Raw genomic sequence first — 15,847 nt, 5'->3', positions numbered from 1 at the left:
GAACTTGGCAACACACCATTGTTATAATGCTAGCAGTATGACCTTCATCAGTGAATTGTAACAATTTAAGAAGTCAAAGTAGGCATTTTCTATTGCACACCAATTAATGTGATTGATGTGTGATAGGAAATGCCTATGTCAACTTATTAGTTCCTCCTTAATAGGATTCTGGTCATTGTTTCAAAACATTTGGAAATAATTGCAATCATATCTACGTCAAAGTTTAAGAAAATATGCTTTTTAATATCCCTATACCTGCCTTCTCTTTGCTGTACTTTCAGATTTCACTCCAGATTCCTCCATTAGGAATTTAAGCAACCTGTTTGAAATGCGAAACAATGTTACCTCAATAAAATCATATATGCTTTTAAATTGATCAGTAGCATGTAGATTAATGTCAGCTTATAGGCAGAAGAAAGCTGTTCCTGTACTTGTTTTTCAACTTGTTTTTACTGCCAAATATAAATTATCTTGCTCCTACCCTCTGTAGCAAGACTCTGACAAAAAGAAATCTAAACATTCAGTTCTGTGAACATGTATATTTCACTCACATTCAACCATTTAGAGTATGGTACCTGCATACACTTAAAATAAAGTAATTTGAAACTACTGTAATTCTTACAATGCCACACTTTTCTATCCTTAAACAATAGAGAACCTCCTAATCAATTTCATGTTCCTGTCTTGTATTTAGCAGTAGCAACAGCTGAATTGAACATCTCCATCAGGTTTCTTAAGATTTCTAGTTCCGTCTTTCACTTTTCTTGTCCAGGAGTAACAATCTAATAAACATAAAGGATTGGATATTTTTGTTTAAAAATTGAGGTACAGTATTTTGGTCAGACAAACATTTGAAGACTCTTGATTCTCACAAGTTGCTTCACAATTCATTTTTGTATATCATTAGAAGTTTTCTGAACACAAAACAATTTTCTTGAACTGTTTTCAGGAATGTCAGTGTCTTTTAATGCTGACAGTTCATATAACTGGGGGAAAATACTTTTGGAAGTTATTTTTATAATTTTCTAAGTATAAAAAAGTGTAGAATGGAGGGTGTTCTACTCTTGTATATAACATAGAAGAACAGTTAAATAGATATGGGTATATCTATCTATATATGTATGGTGCATGGATACCGTTTTGTTACTTGTTTTTATAAAAATGTACATACACATACTACGTTTTCATATACTCGAAGTGTTAATAATTTTTTTATTAGCCTGATAACACTCAAACATTTTAGGAATGGGAATCTATTTTGTTTCTCATGTTGATCATTGTTTCCTTGCTGCTCATTTTGCTACTTGCTCTAATGAAGCTGATATTCTGAGATGTACAGTTAGAAGAGCCTCATGGCACAGTGGTTAAACTGCTATACTACAGCTAAAACTGTGGTCACGACCCAGGGTTCAATCCCAGGTAGCTGGCTCAAGGTTGACTCAGCCTTCTATCCTTCCGAGGTCGGTAAAATGAGTACCCAGCTTGCTGGGGGGGCAATGTGTAGCCTGCATAATTAATTTGTAAACCACCCAGAGAGTGCTTGAAGTGCTATGGGGCGGTATATAAGCAGCACGCTTTGCTTTGCTTTAGTGGTGGGGGTGGAGGCCTTCCCCCCTCCCAGTTAATTCTTAATTTTTCTTCCTTCTTATCTGTTATAATCTATTTTGTTCTCTTGCCATCTTGAAGAAAAAAATGTTTTTTTCTTTCTAATGTTAATTATGTTATATATATATACTTGTTTTATATACAGTGGTGCCTCGCTTAACGAGCGCACCGCATAACGACGAAATCGCATAGCGATCCGTTTTTTCGGATCGCTAATGCGATCGCTTAACGTTTTTTTAATAGGGCTAAATTCGCTTTGCGAAGACCGGTAAGCGTTTCGCTTACCGATCTTCGCAAAACGAAGCCCGACGATCAGCTGTTCGGCGGCCAAAACGGCCGCCGGAAGCCCGGAAATGGCCCAAAATGGCCGCACGCAGCGTTTTCGCGCCCTCGTTAAGCGAGGCGAGGGCGCGAAAATGGCTGCCGGCCATTAAGAAGCTTCGCTGAACGGTGAGTATTCGGCCCATTTGGAACACATTAAACCATGTTTAATGCGTTCCAATGGAATTCCCTGCCCCGTTCAACGATGCTTCAGCATAGCGAAGGTTAATCCGGAACGGATTAACCTCGCTATGCGAGGCACCACTGTATTATGTTGTAAGCTGCCTAGAGTGTTCACAGTGAACAGATAGGTGGGGTATAAATGGAATAAATAAATAAATAAATTGCTTTAGTAAAACTATCTCCAGAGTTGGTTGTGCTTACCTCCTCTTACATTAAGAACAGATAATGAAAACCTCCTTTCTAGAATCTGTTGAACAGAAAGTATATTGTTCCAAAATAGTTAGGACAAATTAGGATGAACTGGTCATTCTCCTTGACCAGCAGATATGTCTGATGAAATTATTGTAAATTCTGTATCCATATTTGTGTTGCAGTGGTTCCTAACCTTGGGTAGTCTAAGTGTTCTTGGACTGCAGTTCCTAGAAGCCTTCACCAGATGTGCTGGCTGAGGTTTCTGGGAATTGCAGTCTAAGAACACCTGGGTTACTCAGAGTTGGGAGCCACTGCTCTGCTGGGAAGCTACTCAATTAATATTACACCTGAGATTAAGCTCTTGACTGTCAATTTTACAGTGACAGATAAATGTAAATTAATTTCTTTATATGTGCTTGCTGTGATAAATTTTAATTTCATTTAAAATGTTGAAATACACACATTTTAAACTCTACTGATAATAATGCCACTTGACACTGAGGAATGAACAGTGATTATTTTCAACCCTCAGAGAACCAAACATCTGTTTGCTGCTCTTAGAGGCCTTATATGGTTTTTGGTGGCAAATGTTTATCCACTTCCAGTGACAATGTTTATTAAAGTAATAGTTAAGGTGAAAAGTTTCATGGCTGTTCAGCAAGAGGATAGACTAAAAAGTACTAAATAGAACATAATGGCCACAAGTTCTCTTGGTGTTCATATAAGAGTTTTGCACCTTGCCAGGACTGATTGATGAAATGCTGGGTTCATCTCATTTGTATGCCTGGTCATGCATCTGGCTATGGAGTCAGAGGTTAGGAATTTGATTCCCCTCTGTTTCTCCTGGGAAAAGAGCCAACATATGGAGCCTTGGGCAAACTGCATGGTCTCAGAGCACCACCAGGAGAGGCTGGTAAACCAGTTCTGAGTACCTAGAAAACCTTAAGTCAGAACCAGCTTGATAGCTCATAATTATTATTGTATAGTAATTATAATTATTGTTATGTAATGCCATATTTGACATGCCTTTTAAACTTAGAAATATGGATTCTCATTGCTTTTGAATGATAGCCATCTGAAGTTATGAATGAAATACAACCAGTAATACTTAAAGGTATTAATATGTAATTGTTTCTGTGACTAGCTTAATTAGACACCGTTAGCAAAATTTATTGCTTTGGAATATATTTAATCTAACATTTTTCAAGATATAATCCTATTTTCTTGGCAATAATATTTTCAATTAACTTTTTTTAACCTAGGTATCCAGCTCATATTGAAGAAATTGATTATGAAGAAGGAAAAGTGCTTATCCATTTTAAACGTTGGAATCATCGTTACGATGAATGGTTTTGCTGGGACAGTCCTTATTTACGTCCCTTAGAAAAAATACAGTTGAGGAAGGAAGGATTACATGAGGATGAAGGATCTTCTGTAAGTTACAAAGAAATAGTAGTGTGATCATTTGATAAATTGCAGTTTACTGTTGCAGATAAATTCTGTAAACTTGAATGTTTAAAGGAATTATTGTACATGCAGATTTTGCTGCTTAGTTGTATATGATTAAAGACTTCATGTTGATCCTTAGGGAGCCTTGTGGCACAGTGTTTAAACTGCAGTACTGCAGTCAAGCCTCTGATAAGTGCCTGATCTCAGTCCGGATTGGCTCAAGTAGCTGGCCTTCCCCAGCTCGTTGGGGTGGTGGCAATGTGTAGCCTGCATAATTAATTGTAAATTGCCCAGAGAGTGCTTTAAGTTCTGTTGGGCTGTATATAAGCAACACACTTTGTTTAATCTTTTGATAAAATATGCCAGCCTTGGCCAAAGTTACCTTTGATTTAAAAAAAGGAATTAACATCATGCAAGTTTTAGCTAAGTGAGCAGCATTCCCTGTAATTTTCTGCCCGGCAGCACAGGAGCCTCACTTTGTGCGTGTGCTGGGGGGTGGGATTTCATTCAAAAGCAGAAGTAAACAAACTGGCTGCCAGTGAGCAGCCCCAATGAAGCTCTGCGTGCACACACAAACACACCTTAGAGGAAATGTTGGGCCATGAGTCCTTGATTAATATTTACTCACAGATATGAGTGTAAGACTGCAAATCTTGCTGCTCAGATTATTGAATCTATAGCCTTCCAGTTTTGAGCACTTAAAATACTGTGAATACAGTACAGTGGTGCCTCGCTTAGCGACGTTAATCCGTTCCAGGAAAAACGTTGCTAAGCGATTTCAAAAAGCCCATAGAAATGCATTAAAACACGTTTAATGTGTTCCTATGGGCTTAAAAACTTACCTTTCAGCGAAAATCCTCCATTCCGCCACCATTTTCGCTGCCTCTTAAGCGAGGCAAAACAGCGGGCGGCCATTTTGTTTTTCCGGCGGCCATTTTGAAACCGCCAATCAGCTGTTTGAAAAGGGTCACTTTGCCATGATCGCTTCCCCTCTATCATCGCAAAGCGAATTTTCTCCATAGAGACCATTGCTAAGTGATCGCTTCTGCGATGGCCAAAACCCTGTCGCTAAGCGATTTCGTCACTCAACGGAGCGATCACTAAGCGAGGCACCACTGTATTCCCAACCTATACTATGTGGAAGTTAAATATCATGCTTTTTGCAATATTTCTTGTGTTAATAGTGCATCTAGAAAATTGTATATTTTTTCCTCCACAAGATAAAAGAATGTTAAATATTTAGGCAAATCTGCTACAGGAACATTTTGGCTGGCATCCTGTTGCAAAGCTATGTAGCGCAACTATGATTATGCCATTATTTCAGGGGAATTAAAAGTCCCCATTCTTGCTCCATTCCAGGGATCCCTGAGGATCCTGTTCAGCCTGAGGAAGCCTTTGGGAACCATGAAACAGAGAATGAAACTCTTTATTCCCATGAAAATAGGATTCTGGCCATTGTCTTTCGAATGGGCTGCCTTATTAAAGTTGCAATGCAGTATTTTTTTTATACTTTCATTTTTAAAAGCTCAGAATTCTAATGTTTGTTTATGTATTTATTTATACTTTTTAGGGATTTCATGTAAATGATCAGGTGTTGGCTTGCTGGTCGGACTGTCGCTTTTATCCAGCCAAAGTTACTTCTGTTAACAAGGATGGTAAGGCGTAACTAATTCTTGATTTCATCGTCCCGTATAGTGAAACATCTATAATTATAATTTTTGCCCAACATTTTTACTTCTCTTATTAAGTTCAATTTTGGTAAATATTGTTGTGATCACTGTCTTTAATAGTAAATATTAAACTTTAATATTAATAAAAAATATTGTGTAGCTAAAACTACACTGTAACAGACTCTTGAGAATCCCCATTTAGGTCTAGAGGTGTGTCAGGTTAACTGCAACCTGCAACACCTTTTAATTTGGGATTGTGATTCTACTTATAAACAAGTCCATAGGGAGCATGCATCTTGTTTTTGCTCTGCTACTACATCAGAAAAGTAATAGAGATCTGGGGGTAGGTAGAGGCTGCAAACTACAAGTTGGCTACTCTGGCCCTGATTCATTTCATTCTGGCTTCAGACCTGGGTTTGAAACTCTTTACCATGAGAACTTTGCTTGATAGTGTTTAACTGAATTAACAAATCCATTAGTTTCAATCCATTTTATTACACTGATTTGTAATGCTTTGGTTCATCTGATATTTCTAGTTTTATTGTACTTTATTTTTCCTCCTAGTTTTTGGAATGTTACTGAATTTTATAGTTACATTTTCATTTATACATGGTTGTATAAATAACAAAATGGAGTAAATAAATCATAGCATTCATTATTATTTCTTTCCGGTCTAATATCTATACTTTGTCAGAGCTGCAGAAATATTTTGAGGAGATTAAATATCAAACAGATTTTCGCGGATTTTAAACTTCAGTTGGTATCTTACAGAATTAGGATTTCTTACATGCAGGTCATTGCTACAGAGGGTTATACCAGTGGTTCCCAACCTTGCATCCCCAAATCCTGGCCAGCACAGCTAGTACTGAAGACTTCTGGGAGTTTTAGTCCAAGAACATCTGAGGACCCAAGGATGGGAACCACTGGGTTAAATTCAAACTAGTTGTTCATTTTTATATCTCTTCCTTGTAGTAAAAGCTGGATTACTGCATGCCCCTACCTTTTATTCTCAGACACGTTGAGAGACTTCCACCCTGATCTTATGTATAATAAGTGTGCCTATAGCCTTAAAATTGGATTGAGCATTTAATTCTCCATGAAAATGGGATAATAATCAAAGTTTTAAATAGTGTTTGAAGTCTTCAAAACAAAATCTGTAAAGAATATGTGGTAAACACAAAAGGCTCATCAGATTTAATAGGAAAACAAGCAAACTGGAAGAAGAAAAGATACTTTGACTCAAACTGAATTGAAAAAAAAGTAATAGATGAAAGCTAAAAAATTGTCTAATATTTTGCATCAGCAATGCAATATTTAATTAGTTTTTACTTTCTGTGTGTAAATGTGAATACCTTCAGTAAGTATCACATTTTTTTTCTGCAGTTCAAAGTGATTTTTATGTTTTAAATTTCAGGTACTTACACTGTTAAATTTTATGATGGTGTTGTTCAGACAGTCAAGAATATACATGTCAAGGCTTTTTCCAAAGATCAGGTAGAAAACTTATTTTACCTGTTTAAATATATATATTACACTGGATTTTAGGGAGGGATCCTGTTTGTATGTTATTGGAAGATGAAGTTTGTCATGGTAAACCATGGTTTAGATAGCAGTTGTGAGCAATGACTCTTAGGCTTATGGACTCCCTCATTCCCCACCTCTTGCATGACTGAGAGAAATAGTTTTATAACATTCACTTGTGCTGTTATTTATTTTGTGTATCATCTAGATCTTGAACTGGGGTTAACATTAACTAGGATTATCATTGACAAGCCAGCTTCGGAAACCAACATTTGACAGCTTGTGTTATCCAATCTATAGTTAACATTAACTACAGTTTGTCTTTCCTGACAGCATGTCAAACTACCATGAATGGTTTCAAAGTCTATAGTTTTTTTTTGATATGTGTGAATCATACTGAAAATTTAAAAATGTCTGTTCCTTCTATCAAATGAATTCATTCTATCAAATGGATTCCAGTACAAAGTTGGAACATATATTTTTAATATATTTTAACAGTGTGTGACTTTTCCCAGTGTACTCTTCATATTATTCATTTATTATCTGAAATACCATATTTTCCTGTGTATAGTATGATACTTTTGTCTAAAATCCTTAGACTAAAAATTGAGGGTCGTCTTATACATGGAAGTAACCTGAGGAGAGAACAAAAACAAGTTGAGGGAGAAAGGAATAAAAGTGTTGCAGGATTGCTTTGGTCCTTGCTTTCCTCTCCACTTGCTAAGCCATGCAGGGCTTAGCAAAAGGAAGGGGAAAGGGATCAAAGCAATCCCATGGCTGCACGATCGCTTTGATCCCTTTCCGCCGGGCTTAGCAAGTGGAGGGAGAAAGGGATCGAAATGCTACACAATCGCTTTGATCCCTGCTTAGCAAGAAGAGGGGGAAAGGGATTAAAGCAATCTCACAGCTGCATGAAGGGGAAAGGAATCAAAGCGATTGTGCAATGCTTTAATCCTTTCCCCCCCTCCGCTTGCTAGGCCCCACTTAGATTTTTAAATTTTGGGTTAAAGAAGTGGGGGGTTTTATACATGGACTGTCTTATACACGGGGGCCATCCTATACATGGAAAAATACAGTTATTTCTAAATTTCAGTGAGAGGATAAATGTTAGAAAAGACACCAGTAAAAAAGTAGCATAAGCAGCAAAGGCTTCTAAAAAGCCTAATAAAACATTTATTTAGAACACACTGGAAATATATCACAGAAGAGGCTTCTTTCATGTCTTGGTGTTAACAGTGTTTCCAGGCTCAGTTCAGAGGAATGGTTTTGAGTACTAAAACATTTCATGCTTGAGGATATGGGGTACTTAATAGCTATCTCCATATGCACTTGCCTATATTCTGTGGACATTATCAGTGACCCTTCTGTACACTCTCCTGCCTTCTGAAATATAGCTGTTACTTACCAGCAAAGTGTCCTTTTCAGTTCTGGTGTTTGGCTTTAGAATGTTCTCCACAAAAAGTCTTTGGCAGATGCCACTTGAATGGCATCTGCCAAAGACCTTTTATTTCCCCAGGATTTTAAACTTTTCATGCGCTATCTATTCCCCCTTGTATATTATTTTAATAATACTTTTAGAGATTTAGTCTTTGTATTTATTTTATTTTGACCATAATCTTACTGACATTCATGTCAGATTTGTGTTACTTTTTTATTGCTAGTTACAGTTAGTTAACACATTTTAGTAGCATTCCTAATCATGTGCCCAGTTGTGCAACCGAGATGTGCCAGAGCACCACATTAGCTGCAATTAGGTCTGGCAATTTGTGCAAAACTTACTAGAACCCCAATAAGATTATAAGATTTGGGCCTTTATATCTTAATTTTTGTAAGCTATCTTGATAGAAATGGATGTGTGTATAAATATTATACAAAATGGAAATATTCAAACATTTTGGTCCTTAGATAATTTCCCACAAGCTAGTATTGTGGGCTGATCATATATTTATGATATTTATTGTGTTTGTTTACACATGCAATAATATGAGTAATAAAAAAGTGAATGAACAGATGTATGACTTCTATTTCCGAAGGCTTTCACAGCCGGGATCTGATGGTTGTTGTAGGTTTTTTGGGGTGTTTGTCCGTGTTCTGGAATGCTGCCAAACCAAAAAACCTACAACAACCATCAGATGTATGACTTGCTTATCCATAGAGGTTTGGCTAAATTAGTCTCCTTTCTCCCCTACAAGTTCTGTGAATGAATTAATCTGCAATAGAAAAAAATCATGCATTTTTGTCTTGTTTTTAGTCTATTGTGAGTAACCCTAGACCTAAGGAAAGAGGTAATGAAATCCATTCATCTCCTGAAAGACGGGAAAAGTTTAAAGAACAGAGGAAAGATTCCGAGGATAATAAGAAAGAGAAGGATGAAAAAGTATTAAAGATTGAACGAAGATCTAAAGCTGATAAAGAAGGAAAGCAAGTAGTACCTTTAGAAAAAAGTAAGATAGCTGAGAAAGCTCTGACTAAGGATGGGAAAGAAGACAAAGAGAATATATCTGAAAATGATAGAGAATTCTCAATAGATACTCAGATTGAAAAAAAACCTGAAAATGATAATGTGAAGACCCCACCAGAAAACCTCAAAGAAACTAAAAGACGACGCGGTAGACCACCTGTGGTGCCTCCAGCAGGTAAGTACTTGGTTCAACCTCATTCTTATCAGTAGTGTCTTCTCAGTTTTTTAGAAATGTGCAAGGAATGCATATTATCATTTGATGAAGAATATCAATTTATTTGTAATTATTTATATAATTATGAAATGGGAGGGATAGATTTAAGCTGTTTTATCTTTTCTTTTGATATATTTAGAAAGCCTTTCCTTGTTCTATTTATGTATTTAGAGCAAGGCTCTCAAACCTTACAGCCAATAACTTTAGAATTGAGAAGGCGGAAAATACCTAAAGGTGGAGAGGTCCCTTCAAAACGTCCCCGGCTTCAGAAGAACATGTGTGAGTAATTTTTGTCACTTACCTAAAATAAGCTTACCTACCCAGAATAGAAATACACTAGAAAAAGAGCAAAGTATAAATCACTAGATATTAAATTAATGTTGTTATGCTTATAATGTTTCTAAACATATTCAGAATGCAAAAATATTTTTTTTTCAAAACATTCTTTTCAAAAATTGGGTATGCGGGTACCCAGGGGTGTACTTGCTTCCCTCATAGGGTAGCACATGGTCTATGGACTTCACTTTGCCCAGACCCTCCACTAGGCATTAGATAATGATAAATAGCTACTGAATTGTTGCAGTAATGGGGCTCTCTTGAAGAGTGGTTTGAAGCTTCAAATGGAGTAAGACTACTGATTGTGCTGATAACAGGGAGCATATAACTACGCTATTACAGCAATTTCACTGGCTGCCAATCTGTTTATGGGCCCAGTTCCAAATGCCTGTCATGACGTATAAAACCAATATACAGGTTGAGTCCAGAGTGTCTAAGCGATTATATAACCTAGATTTCAAGATATTCTGTGGAGGCCCTTCTTTGGATCCCTCATCTCTGGCCTCATAAACTTGTTTGATAAGGATGTAAGAGGCCTTTTCAGTGGTATTGCCAGGTGTGATTTAGTTCGTTAAGAGACTGAAGCAGTTCCACTTTTTTGGTGGGAGCTAACTACAGAGATCCGTTTTAATGATTAACAGATTTATTTGTACTAACATTTGGTGACTCAACAATGACTTCACCGGAGTCAAAACAACTAATCAGGTAATTGTTCAAAGGGAGAAGATAAAAGTCTGAACAGTAACTTAGCAGAGTCTATTGAGGGGCTGGCCCAAATCGCTCTTTGTCCGTGAGCTTCCTCAGCGGAGTGCTCCTCACTGCACATATTGTGCTGCAACAAGGATGCCTGGCCCAATCTCCCTCACACGGTGGCTGATTGAAAGTTGAATCTGGCCTGATTATCCTCCTCCAGTGTCCTTGCCCTTGAGGGAAGACTACCACCGCCCATTCTTGGGTCTCTGTTACCGTCATCTTCTTTTCTTTTAGATTGGGATCGGACAACACTCCTCCCACCTTTAAGTTGGGAAAGTCTTCTAATAACTCGCACGTTTTTCCATATCTGGATTCTTCTTACTCTCCCCTCTCCCTTATTTCCTCCTTTTCCTTTCCCGCGGTACACTGAGAATTCTTCTTCTCTCTTGATCCTTTATATCCTCTTCCCACACTGGTAGGGTTAACTCCTCCTCCTCCTTTCCTTTTCCTTCCTCTACCAGACAGACTTCTACTTTTACTTGTTTCTCCTTCAATTCCTTCTCATCATTTTCCGCAACAACCAACCCTTTCTTTCCTTTTCTCTCTCCCTCTTTCTCTGACACTTTTATTTGAGGGGAAGGCTCACTCTCACTTTTCTCTCTCTTGCCTATTCCTCCTTCACACTAGGATGTTAAACTTCCTCATATGGCCAGATCAGCCCCCTCTCTGTTGTCCTTCCATTGACAGGAAAAAACTTGTATCGCCTATGGAGAGTGGGTCTTTTCAATGTCTATTCCAAAGCTGTGGAGTACAGTCCACTTGGAAGCCAGGTTGCCCCTCATGGTTGTCCCTCTGTCAGCAGGTAGACAGCTCCCTTTTTAAAGCATGCTTTAATAGACTTGGCAGATGGAACTACTATGGGTGGCTGCATATACAGTACTTAATTGAGTGGTCTGTTTTTAAATGGTGGATTTTAGTATTGTTGTCTGTTACTGTGTTTTACTATATCTTACTGGGTTTTGAATTTAATTTATTATTTTTAGCACAAGAAAAGCTGAAAAGTTCTCCAGATAATGAAAAAGATTCAATAAAGAGACAATCAAGACATTCTACAAATAGTAATAATGAAACTTTAGACAGTGATACTATCACACCACTACTGGATGAAATGGGACCTTTAAAAGAACCAGACTATAGTCCAAAAGAAGTGAACGAAGGTAAATACCTTAATTTAGGAGTGTTTATTTTAGTAACATTCATGACTTGCATTGACATCAGAAGTTAAGGGAAACCATGGCAAAATGCCATCAGACTCCTAATGCCTCTGAACTATCCTTTTTAATGGCAGTTTTTCTACTTTTGATTGATATATTTATCATCATCTCACAGAATGGCTGCTGTTTGTCATGGATTTGCCCCCATGCTCTAGGAAATAAGCAATTCTGGAGCATTGGGATGAGGGGAGGATATATAGCTTCTATACTACCCCATGCTACCTTCCAGTATGGCAGAAACTATCTCCTTTCCTGTTGCCTCACTCAACAGTTGCCTAATATTCATGGGAAATTGAGTCTTAAGATAGCAGCTAATTATCAGTCAACACCAGTGAATTTATATCTCTTTATTAAAAGCAATACCTAAAGTAGACATTGGGGTATGTTCTCTAAAGAGCTTTGAACCTGGAGCTGGCTGACTATGTCTTATTGTGGCACAAAGCCAATCCATGCTTACATTGTCTCATGGAATTTGGTTGCCAAATTAGAACGGTTTGCATTATCAAGGGAATAACCTACACAAATATTTTACAGGAATTAAATAGCCTAAGGCCAACATTGTACTCCTACAGTTATGTCAGTGCAGTGGAATTTTCTCCCCTTGGTGACATCCAGAAGCTGGGTTCAGTGGTTTTCCCATATTTTTCCCATATTTGCACATATTTGTAGCAAGGAGGGGAGATTACCTTCTTACTGATTCCACTAACCAAAGAAGTTCCCTCTGTAGATATATTCTGTTGGATTGTGCCAATGGATTTACAGGAATGATCACATGGGCATTGCCTTGGAATTATTATACTGTATACAAATGGAAGAGAAACATTTGGCCAGACAACAATGACAGTAAATTTATTTTTGCATGTATCTTTGAGTTCTTTAATGTAGATTTTGTCAGCTGTGGCTGATAAGGAAAGATACATATCTGCTAGCAGGAGGAATCTCAAATTATCCCCTCCATGCCATCTCTGATCTAGCCAGTTATTGCCCCCCAACCTGCTAAAATTTGTGTTTTTTTAAAACTTGCATAATAGCGGAATATGCATGGTACTTAATTCATTGAGATATCCGGGTAGGACATTACTGGTTCAGAGACACATTTCATATTGCAACCATCAAGCTCCTCTCATGAAACATCACTGACTAGATATCTAAGAGGTCTGATGTCTCTTTCCCAGACTATATAACCCAGTTTGATATTATTTTACTTCAGGAGACCTGGGCCCAGAGCCAGTTTTAACTGATGGGTCCATAGCGTGGGATCTTCAGGCATCTGAGGGGATGAAAAAGGGCAGACCCAAAGAGGGACTGGCTTTCCTCATCTCTACCAAGCTCCAGGCAATAGATACAAAACTAATCCCTTGTGACCTATGAGCTCTTGCTTGTCGTGTAGAGTTTTGATTATAGCTAGCAAGTAGTAAGTCAGTAGTACATGAAAACTGGTCCAAAGTGAAGAGTACATAGCAAATTTATACCTCACATTTCCAGACGTTTTTATTGTGGAGGCAGGTGATTTTAATACCATAATTGATCCTTCCGATGACATTATAAACTCATGTTTTAACACCTTCCACCACTGCACAAGACTTGAGAGAACAGTTTGTCACCCAAACAGTCTCAAGATACAAAACTAAATTGGAAGGATTTCTTCCTGGCCCAATTTATGAGTAGACTAGACTTGATCTGTTTATTCCTAATGGAGCAACCTGTGGAGATTTCCCAAGGGAACTATTTATTTATTTATTTATGCATGCATGCATGCATGCATGCATGCCCCGCCTATCTGGCCAAACTAATATACTAGTAAGGAAATGGAGCCAATAATATTGACTTTGTCCTGGCTTCATTTACTCTGTTAAATTTAGTAACCTACCTGAAAGTAGGGACAAATCAGGGTCTGTATATCAGAGAAGCCTGATCTAGACCCCATCCCTGTTCCTGATTTAAAAAGAATCAAATGGATCAGGAAAATATATAAAAAGTCTGGATTTTCTTAACTCTGCTGAAAGCAGTACAACTCTGTTGTAACATTACTGTCAAGTCACTTGACACTTGCTTTCAAACCTGTGCACACTTATCTTTGGGATGGCAAGAAACTTCGTTGAAGTATCCCTGCCCAACTGGTTTTTACTCAACCAAAAAACATTTGAAATCATGTTTAATTATGAGTGTGTAGTAGCAAAGAAACAGTAACCAGATTTGAATACAATATGGCTAGCAATGTCAGAATTATTTCTCCTGCACTGCAACTTCAAAAACAGCAATATAAAGCACTAATGAAAGAGAGAGGAGTAAGGCATTAAGTAAAGCCTGATTACAGTTACCCCAAGCTGCAAGAGCTAATGATTTCCATATTTCTAGCATATCACAGCTGGCAATCCTCAGGTAGAAGTTCCAAGGATGTCATGTCACATTTCTGCTGAGACTGTGCATCTTGCCCAAGGCTACACAGGCTGGCCATACTCTCAGGAGACAGCGTGGGGAATCAAACTCCCAACCTCTGGCTCCACAGCCAGACACCTAAGCCACTGTGCTATTCAGCTGGCCAGCAGTTATAGTGACATAGGTTAAAAGGCTCATAGTCCAGTTAAAGCTAGAGAAGCCCCCTGGGATAAATATGATTGAGGATCCTTGTGATGCAGTTGTTAAACTCTAGCACTTTAGCCAAGATTGTTCATGATCTGAGTTCGATCCCAATGGGTTCAGGCAGCCGGGCTGGTTGACTCAGCCTTCCATTCTTCTGAAGTCAGTATATTGAGTACCCAACTTGCTTGTGGGGGAGGAGACGCAGTATGTAGCCTGCATAATTAATTTGTAAACTGCTCAGAGAGTGCCTTAAGCACTATGGAGTTACATATAAATAGCACACTTTGCTTTTGCTGTGGTTTTGATCGCACTGGAGCTGATTAAAGATAATGTTGATTGGTGGGCACCAGTGTTGGAAGCACTCTTTATCTAGATTGACTAGATAGCCCGGATTTCTTCTAGTTGAGGCATGGCTATCATTATTCCAGTATATTAAAATAAGCTATGTCTGAAAATTACCGACCCATAAGTTTCATTACGTAGCAAACAAGCTGTATGCTAGGCACCCTTGCTAGAAATAGTGGTACTGGCTGGAACAGAAAAAATATCTTAATGGATTAACTAGCAGGGTTTAGGGCCAGTCACTGCACCCTTGATCAGAGCAGAGAAATATAGCACCAGATCTTATGCCTTTGCATCTCTTGAGCGCTGCTGGGAGCTGTACTGCAGTGGATGCAAGAGAATGGACAGGCTGAACCCGGACAAGTCAGAGGTCTTGAGGGTGGGCTCCCCTCCTATTGGTGGTTTGGGAAGCTCCCTCTCTTTTTGTGGGGCGACTCTCACCACAAGGAGTGTGGTCCGCAGCTTGGGGGTCCATCTTGTCCCAGCGCTTACCATGGAGTCCCAGATAACATCTGTGGTCTGTACTGCCCATCTACATCTTTAGCGGATTGCCCAGCTGCCCTTCTATCTTGATGTTGGGTGCTCACCACTCTGGTCCATGTGCTCGTAGTCTTGAGAGTAGATTATTGTAATGCACTCTACATGGGGCTGCCCTTGAGATTTATGTGGAAACTGCAAATGTTCCAGAGCATGGCCTCCAGACTATTAACTGGGGTGAAAAAATATCATCACATTTCCCCCACTCTGCAGCCTTACACTGGTTGCCCGTTCCTTTCTGCATTGACTTCAAGGTATTAATGCTTACATATAAAGCCCTATACGGTTTAGGACTTAGATACCTGGCAGAGCACCTGCTCCCACTTAGCTCTACCTGTGTCACTTGATCTATCCAGGCTGGGCAACTGAGGGGCTTGACCCTGAGATAGGCCCGGAAGGAGAGAACTAGAAACCAGGCTGCCTTGGCAGTGGCCCCTCACCTCTGGAACATCTTGCCCCCTGGGAT

The 15,847-nt window shown here is 38.6% G+C and overlaps 1 protein-coding gene across 5 annotated transcripts in view; it reads left to right on the top strand.

Annotated features, from left to right (window-relative positions):
- The window catches only part of PHF20 (PHD finger protein 20), a 61,448-nt gene that overhangs the window by 20,111 nt on the left and 25,490 nt on the right, over positions 1-15,847 (top strand). For 3 of the 5 annotated variants that reach the window (XM_072997046.2, XM_078393268.1, XM_072997045.2), the window contains 5 exons: positions 3,564-3,735; positions 5,321-5,405; positions 9,193-9,577; positions 9,788-9,895; positions 11,689-11,862. In XM_072997046.2, the coding sequence (XP_072853147.2) occupies positions 5,334-5,405; positions 9,193-9,577; positions 9,788-9,895; positions 11,689-11,862 (739 nt within the window). In that variant the 5' untranslated portion in view covers positions 3,564-3,735; positions 5,321-5,333. Of the gene's footprint in view, positions 1-3,563; positions 3,736-5,320; positions 5,406-6,834; positions 6,915-9,192; positions 9,578-9,787; positions 9,896-11,688; positions 11,863-15,847 lie in introns of all 5 variants that reach the window. The other 2 variants (XM_020782427.3, XM_020782426.3) reach the window with 1 other exon arrangement.

The sequence above is a fragment of the Pogona vitticeps genome, chromosome 4 (assembly GCF_051106095.1).
Source record: "Pogona vitticeps strain Pit_001003342236 chromosome 4, PviZW2.1, whole genome shotgun sequence".
NCBI lineage: Eukaryota > Metazoa > Chordata > Lepidosauria > Squamata > Agamidae > Pogona > Pogona vitticeps.
This window is presented reverse-complemented; position numbering and strand designations above follow the sequence as displayed.